This window comes from Maylandia zebra, linkage group LG17 (assembly GCF_041146795.1).
Source record: "Maylandia zebra isolate NMK-2024a linkage group LG17, Mzebra_GT3a, whole genome shotgun sequence".
Taxonomy (NCBI): domain Eukaryota; kingdom Metazoa; phylum Chordata; class Actinopteri; order Cichliformes; family Cichlidae; genus Maylandia; species Maylandia zebra.
Window position 1 is genome coordinate 15,037,391 of NC_135183.1, and position 24,810 is coordinate 15,062,200.

A 24,810-nucleotide genomic window follows, 5' to 3' on the forward strand; every position below is an offset into this window, starting at 1 on the left:
ATGAACTCGAGTTTTTGAGCTGTCAGTAATACTAGTCTAGACTAGACTAAGAAGAACTCCACCAAGGTGGTTATTGGACTACAAGCTAGTGCTAGGTTTTAATAAATCTTTTAGTTGTTTTGTGTGTGTGTGTGTGTGTGTGTGTGTGTGTGTGTGTGTGTGTGTCCCATAGACAGAATTATGTATTCGTGTTGCTTTAAATAACATCAAAGGTTTAAATTAACAAAACTGGACAATCTCTTGTCTGTGCATCACTGGACAATCACGAGAGCCCAGGTTTATTGTTACTACAAATTGCGTTACAATAATTTCATATTTTCTTTGGGCAGTGCAGTATTGAATCATTCCCATCAAGTTAGCTTATGTTGCCCTGAATGCAGTTATTGCATCCAACTGTGCTCTCTGTCTTCCTAACATGCTCTCAGCCTGCATTCAAGCCCAAAGCTCTGCACTGTTGATGTGACTGGACAAATTAGTGTTACTCCAACTAATGTATTCAAACTGCTGCCGAGTGGCTACAGAGGACATTGAGCGGTATTAGAAATGATCGCTTTGACTGTGAGCGACGCTAACCACTCGTGAAAAGGTGACAGCACATTTGGCTGCTATTTGCTAGGGGAAAGAAAAAATAACTCCAAGTTTAACTTTGTGGTATTTTAGATATTTAATTCATACAGGATGTGGAAAATGTGTTTGGTCTATTCACATCTTAAAAGAGTCATTCTGACGAGAGAAACATGCTACAGAGTTCATCTCATGCCATTGCCCCTTGAACGCTTTAATGATTTTGTACTTTCTCAGTGCCAGCCTACTCACTGACGAACTATTCTTTCATAAAAATCTCTGGATGGCCCAGCTCTGTACCACTCCTGTTGAGCGCTTGCACACACAAATATTAAATATTTGTGGTGACTCCTGGATGTGTCTTAAGCAGACAACATCTGACAGGCCTGAAATGAAGCCAGGGCAGATATGAAAACAGGCACTGTCTGTCAAAATCAGGAAATAACCCCCACATTCACCTCAAGGGCCCAGCTGAAAATCATTAGTTTAAAACAATGTGCTGCTTCTACTGTTAGTCTGTTGGCTAAGCTACTGTTAGCTTTCAATTTGACGTTTTCGTTTACAAAAATGGTCCAGCTAAAACTAGTTTTCATATCAAAACAAATATACAGTATGATTCGATAAAAGCATGGAAAACATGACACATCTATTAATCTGCAATATTACATGATAATTTATTTTTTTAAAAATACACAAAGGCAAAAGTATTTACAACTGACTGCACACTGAACAGAAGAAAAATGGTTTTAGTGGTTGTGTTTGATAAATTTTGTACTTCCTAGAGAACTCTAGTGTGTTTGCCCAGATTTGGTTATAAAAATGAATTCAGTTTATTATTTTTAATAAGGATTTTAACAAAGAGAGGAGGTCTAAAATAAAAGGACTGTAAATGTCTTGCAGTTTGCAAGCAGATTACAGTCAGTCCAGCCAGACAAGATCTGTGGTGATATTCAGAAATAAATAACTATGATCGAGATTTGGAGAGCTTATCTGATTCTGCCTCCTTCCATTGAAACTGTTTGTCAAGAAACTACACAGATGAACCCTTCCTATACAGAAAAAACAACTAGCATCTATAAAATAGGATCACTTGAGGGAACTCTCGAAAGTCTGCAACAATACAATACAACAGAAAAAATGAGTATATTACACTAGATTTCCATGTTAACAATGTTGACATCAGCACAAATGATGTATGAAACCAATACAGATGTCATTATTGGGGACCAATGCTAACATCAGCATGAAATATCCAAGTTTTAGTATTACCCTTGCCCTTTGGGGGGAGTTGCAATCTTTGGGTGTGCTTGTTTTTTTGCTTTTTTAAAATTAATATCTATTATTATTTTTCCCCAAAAAACGACTAAACTGTCTCCACATCAGCTCTATAAACATGCCAACATATGCTGTAAGAGTCTATGTAATTTCAGACAGAGATCTGTCATCCCTGTTTTACACACAGATCACAATGACTAATTAAACTGAGAAATTAAAATACTCCCAGTTGGGATGTGATTCATTTGTAATTTTCCACTTTGTGGAAACATTCTAGTTTGGTGCTGTTTTGAATGGCATACTGCTCTACATTTATAATATTACTTTATGCAAACAGTTAGCTTTGACTGGACTGAAACTATGATAAGGTTAGCTTGGCTAAAAAGTTAAAAATTGTTCTGAGGAATCGGCTTGCCCAAGCTAGGTGTCTGACCTCTACAGCATTTTCTAGTTCTGCCAGTGCTTCTTTATGGTGGCCCCTAGAGACAAAGCAAGTACAAACTCAGAAGCAAGTACAAATTCCAAAACACAACAGAAGAGTTCCAGCACAATAGGGGCAGTGTTGAGCTTCTCTCTGAGCAAAGCACACTGACTGTTAGTTAACGTCAGATTTGACTCCACATTAAGCTAAGCGTTCATAGTAATTAAAAACAAATTAAACAAACAACAGTTTGCATATTACCTTTCTTATAAAGCGTGGTTGTTCTATCCTTGCAGGTGTTTCCCGCCGGTATCCAACGCCCTGTGTTTGCAACAAACTTGCCATTTATTTTGCAAATCAAGCTAAACACTGCCCCTAGCATCATGGAGCAGTTTGTACGTGTTTTGGAGTTTGTACGTGCTTTGTCTCTAGGGGGCCACCGTACTTCTTAACTGTTAAGCATTCCCAGAATACACAGTATGATGACATACTGAACCATCCCAGCTGTTTGCTGTCAAGTTTTCTAAACAAAGCTTTTAAAAGTTAGTTTACACCTTAGCAAAACCAATTGAAATGGCATGGTATCTGTATCCATCCACTGCATGCAACAAAAATAACATATTATTAACAAAAATAATATGCCATTTTCCAGACAATGTATCCAGATATATATTACAAGTTTGTGCAACGTTTTGTTATTAAATCTTACATGATTCATATTTGGTGTTGATGTTTGATTTAGTTCAAAACTAGTCTGAACCACAAGATCAAGATCATTGATGTCATAAAGATATAAAGAGATAAAAGTATGAATCTGCTGACATACAGGATGCTGTCTTATACTGTGTGTGTATACTGTGGCCTTAAGAAAAAAAAAAGCCCCAGTCTCCATAAAATCCCCTTGGTTGCCATCATGCTGTCCGCATTGCTTTTTCAACATTTATAGATGGATTACACTGCTAAGATTTCTAGCTATGTTGTTCTGCTTTTCAGCAAAACAGCAGAAAAAAATCCTGAAATATCAAGTGAACTCAGCTATGAGCTGAATTTTCCTTTGTGTTATCAAAGCAAACCACAAGCTTAAGCTGTTTGCACTAAAATTGTCTCTTCTATTTCATAGCAATCATCCAGACAGGCATAATGATCTCTGGGAAGCCTCCCTGTCTCTCAACAGCCAGGACCTCCAGTCCAGCCTTGGCAATGATGGTCTTCATGATGTCCAGGTGGCGGCTAATGCTGCTATCGATGGGGTCCAGCTTGCAGCCTTGCCTAGCCATATTATCCTTGATTATGATAACACCATTTGGACGCAGACTCTTTTTGCAGCGAAACAAGAAGTTCATCAGGTCCTTGTCTGTTAGGTGGCCTAAAGGGAAAGACAGGAAAAATAGTTACTTCTAACTGATTTATTAGTCACTGCAGAAATCATCAAGTCCCCCAATAGAACTATGGAAGTCCAGTGACTGTGATTTCACCCAAATGCAAAAACCTTGAGTCAGAATAATCTTAACAAAAGTCACGTCGTTTATTAAGAAGATAATTCATTAACAAAAAGCTAGACATGAAATACAAAAGGAACTGAAAACTTCAAATTACACAAAATAAACTGGGAAACATACTATGAGGTACGAGGAGCTCGGACACATTAGGCAAAATGAGCTGACGCTCAAGGACAAAGGGAGACCGACATAATATATTCATACAGGAGGGTGATTAGGGGAGCAGAGACACTGTGATACACAGCAGTAACAAATTAGACATAACGAGATGGGGGGACATAAAGCACACGAGACAGGGGACTATCAAAGTAAATCAGGACGCACAAACACTGAGAGACTAGGACAATGTGAGCTTGATGCAGACAAAAAGTAAAAAAATATGGAGACATGGCAAACTTAACATGAATGACACTAAACTACAAAATACAGATATGAGACTAAAAGGACAGAAAGGGGATGCCAAAGGGAACTAATAAACCTAAAGTTATCTAAAATAAACTAGAGATACATAATATATAAGGAAAACAATATGAGATCAGAATAATTCATAAGCACAAATATAAAAATAGAACCTCGGAACATTCTTTTAAAGAATTTTAGGATTTTCTGTTTGAAAAAGTGCAAAATGCATCAACAAGTTTGCAGAATTACAACAGCATGCAAAATATTTGGAAAAGTTTCATTTTGTATCTGTATTTTGTATCAGCCAAAGATAAGGTAGATAAAGTGCCGAGGGTATAAGTGCTTTCTGTCAAGGGTACATGGGCAGTAACTTAGAGGACAGCAGTTAAGTGACAAGCCATTGTACCTCTAAGTCTAAAAGTATAAGTATAATGAGGTACTTAAGAGTATACTGTATCTTCATAAGTATACAATTTGAAGCATCATTGTACAATAGATGAAAATTCAAATATATCAATACACCTGATCTTTCATGAGCAGAGTGTATAGATAACCTTCATACTTACATGCCACCCACTGCATCCATATGACATCATACTTGTTTTGTGGAGGTGTGAATTCTTGCAGATTGTAGCAGTAGTAGGTCTCAATACGGTCAGCATCGTCACCCAGGTACTCCTCATGTGCATGGAGCAGGAAGTGCTCCATCATGTCTGCCATCTCCAGTTTCTCAAACACGGGAAGGAGCACACCTTTGGCTACCCGCCCGATCCCACAGCCACAATCCAGAGCACACTGTGTGCCCGCACTACCGGGCCCCTGTTGTTAAAAAGAAAGAAAAAGAAAGGATAGACTCATATAACTTTAATCAAATTAATTTTAAAGGATACTTAGAGTTTAAAGTTAGGAAAATGCAGACTGTCTATAAAGCAAATGTAGTCATAAAATGAGATTTTCAATTTTACAGAAAACAAAAAGATGCTTAAATCTTTCTTGTTCTTCTAGTAGTGCATTATTATCATGTCTAAATCATAAAAAGTTCTATACTTTATGTTTTATGTTACCAGGTGTCAAGCTTTCATGCTCAAAAGTACCAAACAAATCAACCCCAGTTCCTTAGGGTAACAAAGCAATGAACTTTAACACAAGGGAATAAAAAGTCACCTCACTTGACTTGTGCTGGTTTTCTTCCTCTTCATTTGGTATTCTGACCTCACTACAACCCCTCCACATCAGGGACCCCAGTTTATGATTGTAGGAAAGTATGGGGGCCCACAGGAGCTCTGTTACAGGAAGCTTCTTGGTTTCAGTGAATTACTGCCATACTGCTGTGCACTTATGTAGCTCTCTTTAATCTGGATGCGTTCTAAATCTTTTCCTGCCACACTCTTTTTTTAATGGAAACGTCAGGTGTAAACAGAAGCTGTTCACAGCCAGGGAAGAGACTTTGGAAGAGAATAATGATCCTCCTGCTTTACGCCACACACAATGGGGAGACATAATCAGATGATGCAGGTTATGTGTGTGAGAGCCCTCCCCGAACACCACACCCTGAAGCCATTCATCCCCCCCCTACCCCCCTGCAGCTAAGCCACAAGCCACCCATACCCCCATCGATGGAGAGCCATCTAGGCCTAGCCGAGCAGGAGAGGAAATCAGTGACAACCATCTCCATCCCTGGCCTATGGACCACCTGGTGGAGAGCCAGATGCCACCAGGTGATCCGGACATTGGCATCCTTCATGCGACGGAGGCACTGCAGTTCCATCACCCATCCGAACACAGGGTGAAAAGGCAGCCCAGGAGGTAATAATGAAGGAGCATTGTTGATTGCCCACTGGAATACCAGGCACTCTTTCTATACTGTGCTGTGCCTAGTCTCCCACTCCGACAGTTTGCTGCTAATAGGAGAATTGGCTGAAGCGGCACTATGGGATATTTGTGGCTGTCCCCATGCACACATCTAACCTCCACCCACTCTGCCTCCAGCAATGCCCCAGGCCAAACCAGGGTTTGGTGGGGCAGGGTCTGCATAAAACCTGAGTCCACCATAGCCTGGTGGACGCATTCAGACTCCACAGCATTCCTTCTGACATCATCTCTAACTAGTGGCTCCAGTTCAGCTCTCGTGTATGGGAGTTTTAGACTGAGGTCCCTCTTCAGTGCAATGTCTCCTCCAACCTGTCAATATGGCACTCCAAGCTGGTGTGGGTAGAATACGCCCACAACACCATGACCTCTGCTGCTATGGGCCTATTAACCTTTGAAGCATGGCTTGGCTAGGAGTCACCTCATTCCCAGCCACTGAAGGTGAGCTCACTGTACCCTCAGATGTCCCCTCCTATGAACATTGCGCTCTGTATGGAGTTGTTAGCAGAGACGGGTCTTCTAGCAGAATCTGCATGAATATTGAAGATACTTATTATCTAGACGGAGGAATAATCACACGTGGGGCATCGGCTTTTACCGGAGCATTCACACCAAAAGGTGACTTTGTTTATTGAACTCTCGCATATACTCCGCAGCATAACAGGAAGCATCCTTTCAAAATAAAATCACAACAGATGACAATGAGGGCATACCTATTAACTAGCTCAACAGGAGTCCAAAAAATTGGCTCCCAGTTTCATTGGCCTGTTTGAAATAGAATAAATCATTAACCCTATCTCTGCCAAGTTGAAATTGATATAGAATGTGAAAATTCACAGTGTTTTCAATATCTTCAGTCCACTGTGTACATTAATGTTTAAATTGCTATCCCAATTTCCCATTTTCTTTATGCTTTTTGAGCATTATAATTTTATATGGTTATATTACTGCTAGAGAAAGGATGCCTCCTAATTGTTTGTAGTTCCTTTTAAGCAGTCTTGGGAGTTTGTAAATAAAGGGCATGTAGCCTGACTCCCCTGTCTACAGCAGCAACACACACACAGACAAACCCAGAACATTAAAGAAATCCTTTCCTTGTCCACTGTACAGAAGTTAGCGCTGTTTTTAAAAAATAAATAAATAAAAATACCATAGTACAAAGTGATTACCAGCTGTTGGCTCAGCTCACTCTGTGTGGGTGTTTATGAGGCTGCCATCACGACTCCAGTATAATTAGAATTTGCACTGAGGCGCCATCATCATGAAACAATAATTTGTTTTGTACAATAAGGATGACAAATTTCTCACCAAAAATAGATTCTGGCATGTACACTAAGAGCTACATTGCAAATTGATATACTACAGGACAATATGCAGAAACTATGACAAAGTGCATGCAAAGCATATACTTTAAAGCTTAAAAGCTATTTTTATTCATCTTTAGGCAAGGCAAGGCAAGTTTATTTGTATAGCACAATTCAACAACAAGGTGATTCAAAGTGCTTTACAGAGACATTAGAAACAAGAACAAATAAAAAGCATGATTTAAAATTGAATAAAACAAGCAAATAAACTAACTAACTAATTAACAAACAAACAAACAAACAACAGTATATAAAATCAAAACAGATAAAATCAGAACAGTAGATAAAATCAGTAGTTAAATGTAAGTTTTGAAATTTAAGCTTAGGTTTGATTACAGCAATTTTTAGTGGTTCTGGAAACACACCTGATAATAAAGAAAAGTTGACGATCTGTAACAGGTCTGACTCTAAAGTCTTTGAGACCTTTTTGAAAAAACTTGTTGGCAGGACATCTAAACAGCAGGAGGAGGAGTACAGTTGACCTAAGATGTCCTCCAGGTCTTTGCTGTTAATAGGTTGAAACTGTTTGATGGTGTTTAAACATTTTTTTGGTGGATACAGTACATATCCTGGATCTGCTGTTGATGTACCAATTGCTTGTCTAATTTTTTGGATTTTTTCAGTGAAGAATTTGGCAAAGTCATTGCAGGCCATGGTCGAATGAAGTTCAGCTGCCACTGACACAGGAGGGTTTGTTAGCCTGTCAACTGTAGAAAATAAGACCCGAGCATTATGACTGTTTTTAGTGATGATGTCAGAGAAGTAGGACCTCCTTGCATTCCTCAGTTGTAAATTATAATTGTGAAGTTTCTCTTTATAAATGTCATAATGAACCTGGAGGTTTGTTTTTCTCCATCTGCGCTCAGCTTTCCTACACTCTCTTTTTTCATTTTTCACCAGTGTGGAGTTTCTCCAGGGAGACTTTTTCCTTCCAGAGATAACCTTCACCTTAATGGGAGCAATAGTGTCCATTACATTTAACATGTTAGCATTGAAGCTATTGACGAGCTCATTGACTGACCCTCTGGGCAGGTCAGGTGTTAATGGGAAGACCTGGTTAAAAATTGCACTACTGTGTTCAGTTATACACCGTTTTGTGATCACTGTTGTTGATATATTTGTGTGGGCTGAGATTTTACTTTCAAAGAAAACACAGTAATGATCAGACAGGCCCACATCAGACACAGTAACCTTTGAAATGCTCAGGCCTTTGGAGATCAGTAGGTCAAGAGTGTGTCCTCTATTATGTGTGGCCTCTGTTACATGCTGAGTCAGCCCAAAGTTGCCCAGAGTGTTACTCAGGTCTTTAGTCCCTTTGTCCTGAGGGTTGTCCACATGAATGTTAAAATCCCCAACAATAATTACACAGTCAAAATCAACACAGATCACAGACAGCAGTTCACTGAGGTCATTAAAAAAGTCTGTGCAGTGTTTGGGAGGCCTGTAAACATTAAGAAACACAACTTTGGATGGGGCCTTCAGCTGTAAAGCCACATATTCAAAAGACTGAAAACTTCCAGGAGATAGCTGCTTACATTGAAATGATTCATTAAATAAGACAGCAACCCCTCCTCCTCTCCTGCTCACCCTGACCTCACTGATAAAACTGTAGTTAGGAGGGGTCGTCTCGATGAGAACAGCTCCACTGTTACTTTGGTCCAACCAAGTTTCAGTTAAAAACATAAAATCAAGGCTGTGCTCAGTGATTAAATCATTAATTAAAAATGTTTTCCCAGCTAGAGATCTAATGTTTAATAAAGCCAACTTAAGTGTTTTAGAGGTATTACTTGTCCCCTCGTGTTTGGGAGCAGTCTGTGGCACACAAGGTATGTTTACTATGTTTAAAGATCTTTTAGAGTGCAGCTCTCTGTGTTTTGACCAGGCCACATGTCTCCTGTCACCTAAAAGTACAGAAATTTTAAAACCTTCTAGTAAACAGGGTCCCAGCTTCTCCTGGGAAAAGTCATCACTGCCATAATCCTCACAGCCCGGACCCTTCACACATCACACATCAGACTGCGGAGACAGAGCATGAAGGTGGTAAGGAGGAACTAAGGGGGGCGAGGCTGGGCAATGTGACTTCGATTGCTCTGTTGAGGGTGGGGCTCGATGGCGAACCTTTGGCCGCTCTGGTGGGGGGTTTATGGGGGACAAAAAGGGATTGGGACGGGGGGTAGATCTGAGCCCAGCATTGACCCGCTCCATCATCTCCTCAGTGAATTTCAGGTGTGGGGAGGAGGGAGAAAGGGAGGGGGAGGAGGGTGATGGCCTGTCAGGGGTTTGGGGGACTGGGGAAGGTCGTGGTCCCTTGTCCTGGTCGTTGGTGTTGTTGAGAGAGTTGGAGGCAAATAGGGACCCCTCTTCTTGCCTTAGATGTCTCTCCTTTCTGAGGCTCTTCCTCAGATGCCATGGATGTCTCTCCTTTCTGAGGCTCTTCCCGGGTGTGGGCAAATGGAGCTCCTCCTCAAGGTTTCTGCTGGGCTTTGTCTGTTCTTGGAGTACTGTTTGTTCCTCTTTATGAGATAACTCCTTGTTTATCTCAGCCTTGGCACCAAGCACGGATGGATGACGTGTGGAATAAAACAAGTTGAAGGTGAACAGTTTCACCCCTGACTTGTTAAAATTAAATCCATTTGCTTTAAACAGATGCCTGCGTTCCCAAAAAATATTAAAGTTGTCGATAAAGTGCACTGAGTGGTCAGCACATGCTGATATAAGCCATTTATTCAGTGTAAACAACCTGCTGAATCTCTCGTCTCCTCCTCTGACCGGCGGTACAGGTCCACTGATGAATACAGCTGCATTCAGAGAGTTTACAGTATTTAATAATCCAGTAAAGCCCGTTTCAGAACCTCCGACTGTTGTTTGGACACATCGTTTGACCCTGTATGCAGAACAATGTTTGTCACAGTTGGATATTCATCTGCAATTTGAAGAATTCTCTCCTTCAGGTTGTTGACCATATCGTTAGGAAAGCAGAGGACTTTAGTGTTCTTACCGCACATCCTTTGTACATCCTTTACGGCAGAGTCACCCACAATCAGAGTTTCAGGCCTAGCCTTTAGCTTTCCCTGTGGCCTTTCACTTTTCAACAGATTTTCAGACCTTATTTCGCTGCTTTTAGATGGATGGTTGTCCGATATAGATCCAGGGTCCTTTGATAGTGGAGCAAATCTGTTCTGCAGTTTCACATTCAGTTGTTTTGGAGGTTTGTTGTTAACCTTCCTATTCACGGTTGTCCAGTCCTGTTTCCTCCCGTATACAGGGGTAGAAGAGCTTCTCTGTCTCGTAGGAAGTGAAGGCCAGTCGGTTTCAGAGATTTCAGCTCGCTGTGCCCTGCCTGTGATACGTCCTCCCCCTTCCAGGTAGGGTTGCCAACTCCCTGAAAAATAAATAAGGGACACCTCGTGGCCAGGGCCGGGCGACCCAGTTGTCTTCACCCTTCCCAGTGTGGTGAATTTTCTAGCTCTTTTTTTGTGTGTGAAATTATTTTTTTAACCCTTTGACTTGAAGTTGATTTAAGTACATGCATATTCTATTCTTTGTGATATGAACACATGTGAAACAAATGATCATTTAGCCATTTATTTTTAGCTCAAAATGACAACATTAACACAGTAAAACAGGTCTCTTTCTTAAACAGAAGCCTGTCATGCTTAACTTTTGAGAATATAAGTAAATCTTTCTTTAAAAGAACTCTGTCCTGCTTAACTTAAAATAATAGAAAACAATAGAAAGAAAAATATTCTTGTAACAGTGCACATTTAGTGCATTTAGTACAATTGGCTTCAGTTGAGGTATTATTTCAGCTTTTCTAATGCTAATCAGCTGCTCCTGTTTGTAAACCCGCTTGTTCCCATGATTACGCATCTTAACTCATCATCATTATTCATCTATGTATTACTTTTATGTATTAGTCATCTATTTGTTGTAATCATCTATCCTTGCAGTTGTTTATTACACAAAATAAATTATATTATCACACTTCTGGCCACATAGCGCTGATATTCACTGCACATGCCCATATTAACTTTTTCCAGCCAGGTGTTTTCCTTTTCCCATTCTTCCCTTTCTCTGAGGGGAACAAACATTGCTGCTCTAATGCTGGGCTTACACTGTGCGGTTTTTGGCCCATTTTTAGCCGATTTTTGAGTGATCGGACCGATTTTGGCCTTCATCGTGCGTCGTGTAGTATACGTGGGGTAACGAGAAGTGATTAACACCTCACGACCAGCTCCCGATCATCAATCGCTCGTGAAGGTGTCACCACAGCCGCTCACACTGCTCACGCGCAAACACGTAAACGTCGGTGAAAAAGACGGAGCAGCACAGCAGTGCAGCGTGTGATCTGGACACAAGCAATGGAGGCACAACTTGTAGAACTTCGAAAAGGCTCGGATGAGCTTTCCAATGTGGCCTCACAAAATGATCACGACCACAACAACCGTGAAAATAGTTGGATCTACATTGCTGCTCAATCACAGCTGCCTGATCAATGTTTTTCATTAGCAATTTAGCAAAGTTGATGGTGGTGGTGTGTGTGTCTGTGTGAGTGAAAGACAGAGCGAGCGACAGATTTTCTGTTATAACCTTCATCTTATGGAGGCACAGTGTGAGCACTCAGGTCGCATCAGAGCATCGGGCGGTATAGTGTGAGACCTGCATCGTGACCTACCAACGTCTAACCCCTGCGAGTCAATCGTGCAGTTTGAGCAGGAGCTGAATAACGTGACTGAAAAAATCGCACAGTGTATGTCCAGCTTTAGGTGTACTGTCGTCCGAGACTTGCACCGCAGTGTCAGCGTTTGTTTCCCTGTTGGCCATGCTTGTTGTTGTGGTCATCTGTTGTCTTCCGGTATTTTCTCCGTAAGCGACCTTTCCTCGACCAATGAGATGAGCGGTAATCTGAATTGTCATACTCGAATTGTCATAAGTGTGGTGTCAGCTCATTGGTCACAAAGCAGGAGAGGGGCTGGGAATTATGTTTTCAAACAAAGCGTTAATTCCATTAACATTTATAGACTACTTTTGATTCTCACTGTATTACGGGACAAAGTGCGTCCCTTATTAGCTCAATACGGGACGTGTACTTTTGTTTCGAAATACGGGACGATTCCATATTTTAAGGGACGGTTGGCAACCCTACTTCCAGGAGACATGATTTATGTCTTGGTTTTGCACCAAGACAGTCTAAGGGGGGATTATCACTTGAGGATTTATAATAATGCACAGAGTCTACTTTCTTGGTCATGTTATCTGTGCTCCTTAGCTGTGTACTAGCTTGCTCATCGCCATTGTTTTGAATCAAAGGCAAGGTTGTTTCATTTCCACACAGTCCATTTACCTCCACGTTTACTTCTAAGCGATGAATTTTTGTCTCCAGTACTGCAATCTTCTGCAGGAGGCTGTGGTAGTCATCTGTGGAGAGGGAAGGCATCTTGTTGCTAGTTAGCCTAGCAGTTAGCACCTTTCCAGGTTATTGAGGCTGCTCGGTGCCCAGACGCTGTAATCAGGCTTCAGCTGTGTCTAGGCCACAGACACACGGAGCGCTGAGGATAAGGTAACCATAAAATGTTGCTGTTTCTGTTAAGAACACTCTAGTCCTAATGATCTACAAGTGTCCAGAAGTTATCGCAGGTAAGCTCACACGGAAAAAAGGGAAAAAATCAGCATAAAAATCAATAAAAATCAATATAAGAAGCAAAGCATTCAAGAGCAAAGAGATGAAGCGTCCACACTCACAAAGGGGAGGAGCAAGGTATGAAAAGATGAATAAAAATACTTTAAAAAAAATCCTGACAGAGGTTGTCATAATTCATGCATGACAGGGTTAAATAACAATAATTACAATGAAACACATCATAGTAACATTAAACGATCAGTGGGTGGCAGGGTATGGAGTGACACATCAGAGTCCAATGGGGTGGTTTATGTTCAAGTATACCAACAACACTCACACAAATACAAGAATACAGCCTTTGACTAGCTGCCCACTGTAGTGACCAGCATGCGTGAAAATTTCCCAGATTTGTTTTTGCCTGGATTCTATTAATTGAATGTGAGGTACTAACTTTTGACTTACCACGAACCTCTTCAAAAACTGAAGGGAACCTTCCAGATCAACATTGGATATTTCTACGAAATCTCCCATCATGCCCTCCTCTGAGGCAGGAACATCCTCGTAGAACTTCTGAGCTCTGTAGTAGAACTGTTTCTCTCCTTTGATGTACTCACAGGTGACTGGGAACAGCTTCACTGTTAGAACACAAGGACAAACATACCGGGTGACCTATCATAAAACCCAGAACGTCATTTGAACACAATTGACCAACTACACAGACTGTTTATTACTATTCAATGACAGTCACAAGACTCCTCCTTTAATGTGTCTTGTATTCTGTATGAGATACGAATATTATTGAGAACCAGAATTATGTGAGATTAAACATTTAAACATTTGGGATAAGGGTGCAGGGCAGAGCTGCAGGACAGAGAAAAAGTTCTGGAACTACACTCACAGCTTTCCCCATTTTTAGCAGCAACTGTCACAACCGCATCAGGCACAAAATAGGCATGGTATTTCACTCTAAATATAGTTCAGTGGCGCTATAGTTAACATCAACACCTCACAACAAGAGCTGATGCTAGTAAATTATAAACATTGCCAGTGCTTATTCCTAGTTTCTGTATTGTAACGCTTATCCACTAATATTAAATTGTGTTCTGCAAAAATCTATTATATCCACTCAGTTCTTTCAGAGTACCTAATCTTTTCATGTAACATGTGGTTACTGTGGAAGCACCCTCTGAGGTGTTTGTGCCCTTGGTTGAGGGTGAGTGAGAATGTCATTGCCACCACTTCAGACTTCAAACTTGTGTTAGTTTTTAGACTTCACCATTTCGCAAAATTATGCTATAGCGATAACCCATGTATTACAATGTGACAACACGTTACATCAACGCATGTAATGAGCTATAGTGGGAAAGTGTTAAGAAGTTTACCAGATATGAATTTATAAGAATGATGTCTGTTTTAAATAATGATCAATTAGTTTGATATGATTATTTTTGACTGGTTTGAGTTTTTCTGAAGCATTACAAATATGACACCAGACTGCTCTGTATGAAGATGGTTTCAGTCCCATAGGAAATGTAGAATGATAATTTGATCACTACTATAAATAGGGATGCGGTGTAGTATTCCTACACTCAGCTCAGCTGTTATATGGTACATGATAACCCTGTGGTTGATTCAAGTTACTGTTGTGAATTTACAAATGTTTAAAACGAATAAGTTTTATTACTGGGAGGCTGATAATAGAAATGTATACAGTGTTGAAATTTCGATATTGCCTTTCAAGAAACTTTATAATTCGCTTTTTAAACTATCCCAAACTTCCACTACTTCAGCTCTACTGAGCTGCAAATAATTTCTGTAATAAATGAACATATTTCTTGTCACTGACTTCATAACAAGTTGTTTCGGGGAGGAGGCTGAGGGCAATGTGTCAGTTTGATAACTAATAGCATGATTCATGACACGGTGGCTTAATCATGCTGCACCTGGCCAGGCTCACTAAAATAAGATGTAAAAGGAGACAAATGTGGTTATGACCTAACATTTTTCTCACAGTACCAGCTTTGATCAAAGCACCTACAACTGGTGTTTACTTGTCATGTTATCCCTCAGGACAGCTTTCAGGGGAAGTGTAAGTATAGAAATGTCGAGAAGAACGGAGAAGACCTGAAGACAGCTTGATAGCACACTTGTCTGCCAATCAAACTGTACATCTACCTCACACCTTGAAAGTGCACCAGCTCATTAGAAGCTGATCTTGGACTTTCTGTGTAACAGAATACTTGCTTAAATGATACAAGGTATGAGGATTAATCTGTCACGCTGTTAGTAAATGACCTGACTGCAGCCGCCTGATGGTAGATCAGACGGCATAGCACTGTCTGACATGAGTAAGTGCTCTTGTGTTTGATATGTCATTCCATTAATGGTCCTTGTATCAAATGGACGGTAAGAAAATAAGACACGTTTGAGCTAGAATGACCTACAGCTCAAGATCTCCTGTTGCTGCTGTTCAGCCCATGATCTCATGATAGACATGAGTGCACTCTGGAGATGATTAGCTATTATTTAAACTGTTAATGCACTGCAGTGCTTCCAATGACACTTTTTATATGAATGTACTAACCATTAATGATTCATATATGTCAATTCACTCACTAGCATTAACACTAACAAATCGCTATCCTGTAACTGTTTAATGGTATAAAAACAAAGCTACAAAAGAAATTTTACTTTGTTTCTGTTAATAAATATTTCATTACACATATGGTTCAGCACTTGGGAGAAAGGCTAAGTTGTTGAAAACATTAGGAATTACCAGGACTTACAACCAATTGCTCATCAAATCCAATCAAGGCTTCATCTAAGCCACAATTACGGACAAAATTCCTGTCTGGTTACACTGATATCAGCTGTATTTGCTGCTTAAAGTCAAGTGACCTCTGGAATTTGAATTTGGAGAACCCCCTTAAGCAATAGATATGGCAACAACCTATATTGCCATATCTATTCACTCATCAATCCAAATCATTAAAGTCAAGTTTTTCAGTCACATCCATGGCCGCAGGTGTATAAAAGAGCAGAGCAGTCTGATGGCTGAGTCTGGGTTTGGTGGTTGCTAGGAGAACGGTACTTGCTTGGGTGGACTGTGCCAACCCTAAAGTTTGGTAGAGGGGGGATTACGATGTGGGGTTCTTTTTCAGGAGACAAGCTCCTTAGATGCAGTGAAAGGAACTCTTAATACTTCAGCATAGATAATTCAGACAATAATATGATCCCATTTGTGGATCCGTCCCTTCCTGTTCCAACACTTCCAACACACTCCTCTAAACATTGTGGAAAGCCTTCCTAGGAGAGTTGAATCTGTTGTAGCTGGACCAACATCATATTCAATCCCGTGGATTAAAAATGGGATCTCAGGTTCATATGCATACTAAGACAGATGGGGAGTACATTTGGCCATATATAGGCAATGTCGCCTATATATTTTCTGTAGCTGCTTGGGAAACTAACACAATGATAAGAAGGCATTTTATATAAATTCTCCATCAAAATTCTTTATGTTCTCACTGTTGTTTGCCACATCCCTATTGAGTTCCTGATGAAGACTTTTAGGGCCCTGTTGATCTCGGATCCTTTCTTGTAGTCAATGAGTAATTTTATTTTTTTATTTCAAGTAACATTACCAGGAATTTCTGTTTGCTAATAGTATAAGTCTTTCAGATAGGCTGGAAGCAGAAATGTGCAGGTAACACCACAGTTTATTGAACAGTGGTGTTGTTTGTTGTTGTTTAAAAGGGATTCACATGCTTTTTATCTTTTAGTGAAAGGCGAAGTGCAATATACTGGAGGTGTATGCAGCAACTCTAGTGTGACCATTACATGAAAATATCCACATCACCTTTCTATCTAAGGAAAGAGTTGTACTCTGTCCACTTTATTAGGCACACCTTGCTTTTACTAGGTTGCCCCCGTATGCCTTTACCTTAATTAGAAGATTTTACAAGATGTTGAAAATATCAGAGCTTTTGATCCATTTTGGCATGATAGCATCACGGAGTTGCTGCACATTTGTCAGCTGCCACGAGGGAGCAATGAGGCATTTCCCATTCTGCCACATGCCAAAGGTGCCCTTTTGGATTGAAATCTGTTAATTGTAGAGGTCATTTAAATACAATTAACTCAATTTTATGTTCAAGAAACCAGGCTGAGATTGTCAGAGATTTTTGACATGGTGCATTAATCTGCTGAAAGCAGCTGTTAGAAGATGAGTCCGGTTTGGATATTAAGGTATAGAATTTAATCAATGCTCACTTGATACTAGGGGCCCAAAGTGTGCCAAGAAAATATCCCAAAATATCATATCACATCATTACCACACCAGACTGAACTTTCTGATACAAGGTAGGATGGATTCAATGTATGTACACATGTTGTGATAACTTCGTCTATTTCATTACAAATGGCATCTGATATAAAATAAATAAGTTAATACATTTAAATAGTGCCAAATTACATATGTATTCCATCTGCTGTGTCAACCTTTTAGGGAATAAGGTAGCAAAAGTAGGAAAAGGGCTACTTAATCTATATAGAATAAAGGGAACTTAAAATCTTTTATATAATATATATATATAATTTTACATGTTTAAGTTGCATTCACACAATGGGACACAATGTCATGAACATGCACATGTGAGAATGTTTAAGTATTTGGTAGCTCAGACAGGACCACTCGAGCTACAATCCGAGGAGACTTGTTTATACCCCACAGACGGACAGCATTTGGGCAGAACGTCCTCTCTGTAGAGGGAGGCCATCTGTGGAACAGTCTTCCTCAACCCATTAGAGAATGCTCGAAATTCAATTTGTTTAAGGCAAAGGTTAAAAACTGGTTATGGACAAATCAAGTGTGTGATCATGTATGAGTTGTATAGTTTTAATGTTTTATTTGGGAACAGAATGGTGTGTATGTGTAAGTTTGGTGATGGAGTTTTTATTATGAATGAATGATGAATTTTTATGAATTATTATGTCTATTTTTATGCTTAAGGACAACAGATGGAAATTAGCCCTTGGCTATAATCTGGTATGTTTACATTCATGTAATTTTTTTTTACATTTATGTTCATTAACATGCACTGACCTAAATAAATAAGTAAATATAACATTTTGTATTGTAATGCAATTAATGCAATAAAATTTAGTGCAAATAAATGACTATTCTGGTTATACAGTCACTAAACATCTATTTAGATTATATAAAAAACATAACAAAGGAAAAAGAGCTATTGTTATAGTGCACACTGCATGTCCTGCAAACTATACAACTGCACTAATCAGTCATAGGGGAAATTTATCTTTAAGGGGTTTCTCCCATAAAGCCTGAAGCCTATAAAGCAAACTTAAATGAGCTGTGGGCCACTGCTGGCAGTGTCATCTCATTGGAGGGCTACGTTAGTGCTCAAGTAATACAAAAAACAAACAAACACACGAAAATATTTCTGAAAATGTAGTGTTTTGCCTTTTTTTTTTTTTTTAATGTTGTATAACAAGGCAAAACTGCAAACATGAGCGCAAATATATATATTTTTTTCTCACTCTTTAACTGAAGCCCTTTATTGAACTACCAAATAAACAAACTGGTACTCTCTTTCTGGTAAGACACATGGCAGCATTTCTGCTATAACCTTTTTTGTATTTAGCAAAATAAAAAATCAGACACATTAGTTTTTGACTGCTAGTGAAAATTGTTTTCTTTACAAATATCTCCATTAATGAACTGACACAGCCAATCCCTCAACATGTTTGTACTCTCTGCTCATACTGCTTTCATATTAAATCATTTTTTGCTTTTTAAAGAATTTATTTTAACATTGAACTCAACAACAAACAAATCCTCCCTATCAAAAAAAAGGAACTTCAAGGGCCAAATTGCATTATATTTCTTCACGTCACTACAAGTAGGGGTGACGTGGGCAGCAAGTGGTCCCCGTGCCGTGAGTTTGAGACCCCTGCAATAAAGCATCTCTGACCATAAAGGTGATTGTCAGAGTTGCAAAAAGATGTACTGCAATGGTTAAGTAGGGAGAAGACCCATATGTAGACAGTCAGTTAGTCAGTCCAAAATAAGAGATTTATGAAGTCAGACACGTGCTTTCAGTTACTAAGTCAACAAAACAGTTATCAGAAACAAAAACAAAAAGGTGAACTAGTCCAAAACACATAAGGAAGAAGCCTATGAAGGTGAATGCCAAAGCAATAATCTCAGATAATCTGAGAAAGCAAGAAAAACATCTTGAGAATGGCTAGAACACTTGACTGCAGTAATAAAGAAATTAAAACATAGATGTCCATAAATCAAGTTGTGTGTAACAATGAAAAATCGCACAGGGAAAAAAATATTGAACACCCTTATTTTAATTTATTTAATACCTTGTACAGAAGCCTTTTGTGGTGATGACAACTTCAAAACACCTCCCGTATGGAGGAACTACTCGCACGTATTGCTCAGGTGTGATTGTGGCCCATTTTTCCTCGGTCTTCAAAGCCTTTAGGTTCAGTGGGCACCTTCTGTGAACTCTGTTCAAGTTCTTTCCAAGACTTTCAACTGTACTCCGGGCAGGCTGCGCTATTCTAGCAGCTTTATTTTCTTTCTCTGAAGCTAATAGAGAGCTTACATGCCTCTGTGTTTGAGATCATTATCTTGCTGAAACATCTACCCATATTTCATCTTCATCATCTTGTTAGATGGCAGCAGATTTTTATCAATAATGTCTCGGTACATTTTTCCTTTAATCTTTCATTCAGTAAAATGAGGCATGCCAGTGCCATATGCTGAAAAACAGCCCCACACCATGTTCCCAACTCCAAACTTTCATCTCAGTAGAGCAGGGCGATATGGCCAAAAATATTTATCATGATATATATTTGAAAATTTGCGATAACGATATAACTGACGATATAATTGATGCGAGACAAAATACAACTCCACAACATTACTAGCGCAAAAAGACAACCTTCCATTTATTTTCACTTAAACAAGAAGCTGGTTTTTATGTACATTAAAGCTTTATAAAAATGTAACAGTGCAAATGCAAATTCCTTGCTGAAAGTTTAACCAAAAGGCATTTTCAGTAGAAATGGGGCTGACATATCCTGAGCATAACCATGTATAATATCCACTGAAGTTAAAAAGAGGTGCTTTGCAACATTAAACTGCAGTGTGCAGTACGTATTTTTCAGACCATAAGGTGCACAGGATTATAAGGCACATTAAGTGAAACAAAGCAGTCAGATAAATCAAACTTTATTAAACTCATTCTTCTTGCTTCCTCCACTTCTGTACCATTGATTCATTAATGTTGAATTCTCTGGCAGCTGCTCTATTCCCATGTTGTTGCAGTATATTAATGACTAACCTCGTATTGTGGATGGATTATCTCAGTTGTTCTCCTGACTGAACTTTGGTCCGTTTACAGCATCCTGCCATGCGATTGCATTTGTCTCTAACCATGAGGAACCTTCACGTTAACTTTTATAAGTGGAAAAGTGTTAGTGTTCGTCCTCCAGATTCACTGTTTATGTTATGCTAACATAGCTGTGTCGCTAGCGAGCACGTAGCATATAATTATATACTAGCTAGCCCAACTTCAGTAACCCTACAAACGTCACTGCTGTTTCGTTTCCTGTCTTCATTTATGTTGGAAGTGATAGCAGAGCTGTACGTTTGATTTTTTTCAGAAATCTCTCAGTCAGAACATGCTATATCATGCTTAGGTAACTAGCGAAACTAGCGAGATAACTTCCGCTAGCTTCCTGCTAACTTCTAACTCCGTTAAATGTAATACATTTTGTTTTCATGGATGCCTGGAAGTTAAACTTCATAGTTACACCTCGTAAAGCAGCAATGCTGATCGTTTTATTAAAGATGAAAGAATTTAGACAGTTTTTAACTCTAAGTGATGCTGCAGTGTTGTTTGACCTGAAGCATACGGCGTTTAGGACCCAGATTACTCCCAGATTTAAGAGCATCTTAGTCCGACAAATACGACAATAACGACGGCCGCTTGCATGTTCTGCAAAAAAATGTGCTTTGTCGTGTATCTGACGGACAAACACCAAACCAGTTCCACATCACTGAAGTTGCACCATTTTTACAAACCAATTCTGGTTCATCTGTTTCACTCAACAATCGGCCATGTGCGTATGAAAACAAAGGCACTGCGCATGCGCGCTTTACTCATATTTCATTTTCCTATCGTTGCCTAACATTATACCGGTATTACCGTGAACGGTATAATATGGCCCAGCCCTACATCTCAGTATGGTGTTTTGGGCTAATATGCAGTGCTGTTTGACTTCCAACCATTATGGTATCCAAAGAATTCAATTTTGGTCCCATCTGACTAGAATATATTCTCCCAGTATTTCACAGCCTTGTTTAAATGTTGGTCAAAAAACCTTAAATGCGCTTCAACATGCTTTTTCTTCAGCAATGGAGTCTGGTGCATACAGGCCATGGTGGTAGAGTTCATTACTTATTGTTTTTCTTTTTAAACAATTGTGCCTGCTGGTTCCAGGTCTTTTTGTAAGGTCCTTGGGTCTGTGACAACTATTCTAATAATTATTTTCATTCATCTCTCTGAAATCTCGTGGGGAGCACCTAGTCATGCCCAGTTTATGGTGAAATTATGTTTTTTCTACTTCTGGGTTATGGCCACAGCAGTGCTGACTGGAACCTTTGGTAGTTCAGAAATTCTTTTTTAATTAATGCCAGTATGTTTTTTAAGTTGCAAAGGTCTTGAGAGAGCTTATTAGTTTTACCCATCATGAGATGTTTCTTGTGCGAAACCTTGGTAATGAGACATTATTTGATAGGCCAGCTATTGGGACAAAACCAGCTGATATTAATTTGCACTAAGTGACAGGATTGCTTTCCAATTCCTGATAGATTTCAGTTGGTGTCATGACGTTCCATGTCCTTTGTGTTCAGTGTTCACTATTATTCACATTCACATTATTAAACATAACTTGATTTATGGACATTCTTTGGAGTTCTTTGCATGCATGGACTGATTGTGTTGTTATCAACATCAAGTGAGAATTTCATATCAATTATATATATATATATGTATATATATATATATATATATATATATATATATATATATATATATATATATATATATGGACACAGATAAGGCAGGAAATTGCAGCAACTCAATAAAAACTTGATGTCAACTTAAGCTGAGTGATATCAAAATAAAACAGGAAGTGGGTACACAGTCCAAATCATTAAATGTTTTTCCGAAAATTAAGAAGTAGTTTTGCTGGCTACGTTTAGCAACTACAACATCCTTTTTTGGTGTGTGTGTGTGTGTGTGTGTGTGTGTGTGTGTGTGTGTGTGTGTGTGTGTGTGTGTGTTTTTGTGTATGGACATACTGCAAATCAATTTCCCATTGGGGGCAATAAAGTTACCATTGAACCATTGGAAAGACATAAGTTAACTAAATCTGAGAACAAGCCATAGTTAGAGGTAAATCCTGGCATTCTAGGTAAGTGCAGTGGTGGTGATACAGGATTTAAAATCATACAAATCAATATTTACGAGTAACCGTCTAAGAATAAGGATCAGCATTATCCGAAGGAGTCTATAATGTGCCCTGAGGTGCAGTAAGAACAACCTTTTGTTATTTTAGCTATTTCAGCAACCTGACTTTGGCAAAACATGGGTATGAAAAGAAGAGAAGAACACATCACACCTGTCATGAAATCAACATTCAAGAAAAAATTTTAGTACATTTCTATGACCCATCTTACCCAGTGGAACCTTCTCTAGCAGGTACAGGTAGCTGGCAAAGAACTCACTCCTCAGTGTGTGGTGTAGGTGAAAGGACATGCTGTGGCGACACATGGTGTCATCTGTCCCTTTCCAGCGGTCCCTGAATGCCTGGTGAGCACCCTTGTACTCAAAGTTTGAGGAGCTGTTTTTGTCATTTTCAAGTGTAATCTCCATTTTGTCCTGTTGGTCTTTTTATCCAGAAAGATCTTGAAGAGCAATGGTACAGCAGAGAAGTCTAAAAGACTGAATACTGTGGTGCCCGTTTAGGATACTGTTTCTCCAGCTGCTGCTATATCTGTCTAGCTGAGTGTTCAACAAGTCTCTGCCAGTTTTCAAATAACCAGCAGAGATCTTTTTCACAGGAAGCACACAGGAGGTGCCACCAGATTTACAGATCACCTGCTAGAGACACTGACTGTAAAGAAGTGAGAAGGGGGCAGGGCATAAATGAAAGGACTTATTTCTACAGGAACTCGTGACCAATAAGCCCACAGAAGGTGACTGAACTGCAGGGTTTAAATTCCAACAAGTCCTTACACCCATATTTATGACTTGATCCTAAAAACAGCGTTGTCTTATCAAGTTTGTATACTCTAGAATTAAAATACCACAGTTTAGACAACAGGCAGCAGTTATTAAAAGCTCCAAGATTCTATGAGTAAATATGGCCAGACAGGAATATTATTCATTATTATGAAATATGAATTGAATGCCATTTTTATTCAAGGTCATTTATTCAAAACTTGGAATAAATATTAATTGAATTTATAAAGTTTTCCACTTTTTTAATACTGTTGAAAAAAATTGGGAATAATCTAAGTTCAGACAAGTTAACAAAATATGTGTTAGTATATCTGTGCACCCAAGTTGCAAAATAACCCTGGGACTGTCCAATACAGAGTAACAGGATGTAAAACGCAAGCTGGGACATCATACTCTAAGAGGCACAAATGAGTGGCTGGGGCAGTGTGCAGGAAAATTTGTCCAGCATATAGATTAGAAGTCCCCAAGTCCCCAACACATCCAAAGGTGGTTGAAAACAACAGGGCTTAGGTCCTGTGGGATTTCCAGTTCCAAACCCCAAAACTGAAAGTGTGGCTCCATTCTTCTGATATTGTAAAGATGGGGATTTTAACATGAGATTCTATGGCAGGCGTGCCCATAGTCCAGCCAGGGGGCCAATCATGGCCCTAGGTCAGATTTTATATGGTCCCTGGCTCCTACCATAAAATGTATTATTTATAGTCAACAATCATAAACAGAATTAATAAAATGTAATTTCTCTTTTCACCATGAGTTGGAAAGTGAAATTACCAAGGAGTGCATAGGAGTTTTCTACACTCACACAATAAACACAATAGTAAGTGTCGTTTAAAATAAACCTGAAATGCTGATATTCAGCAGCTTCACTGAGGTTTCAGGTATGCCAGAGAGCTCAATCTTTTTTCTTTTTTTTACACAATGATTCATTGATTTTTTTTGGAACAATACAAACAGCAACAAATCAGCACAGCCAAATACAAACAAGAAGAAGAGGAAGAAAAAAAAAAACAAATACAGGTACATGAGTTACAAGTGTACATGTCTGGGTCAAAATATGTACAGTGTTCCACATTTAAAGTCAAGAGAAAGAAGAAAAAAAGAGGGAATACAGATATTAATTATTATGTTTAAAAACAAAATGTGGTCCCCCTTTATGCAATAGCACAGCAAGGTCACGAGGTAGGTGATCAAGCTAAGGCTGCCATATCCTACAGAATGCATCACAATTGCCCTTTATGATGGCACTAAGGCGCTCCATTGGCAGCACCTTGAACGTTTCTCTGTACCATTGTGTAACAGTGGGGTGCTGTCTCTGAATCCATTGAAACAGTACACATCGCCTCACTAAATGTAAAAGTTTACATAACAAAAGCATTTGTACAGAAGACAGAGAAAGCTCTTCTATAGATAGACCCAAAACGAACAGGACAGGGTTCAGTGGGATTGTCTG

General features: G+C 39.3%; 1 protein-coding gene across 1 annotated transcript; it reads right to left on the reverse strand.

The window, feature by feature from the left end:
- Positions 1-1,213: 1,213 nt before the first annotated feature.
- ntmt2 (N-terminal Xaa-Pro-Lys N-methyltransferase) lies at positions 1,214-23,194 on the reverse strand. Its single transcript, XM_004569342.3, has 4 exons — positions 22,796-23,194; positions 13,477-13,649; positions 4,728-4,980; positions 1,214-3,626 (listed from the first exon to the last, which is right to left on the reverse strand). The coding sequence occupies exons 1-4, from the start codon at positions 22,989-22,991 to the stop codon at positions 3,370-3,372; spliced, it is 879 nt and encodes a 292-aa protein (XP_004569399.1). The 5' UTR covers positions 22,992-23,194; the 3' UTR covers positions 1,214-3,369.
- Positions 23,195-24,810: the final 1,616 nt, after the last annotated feature.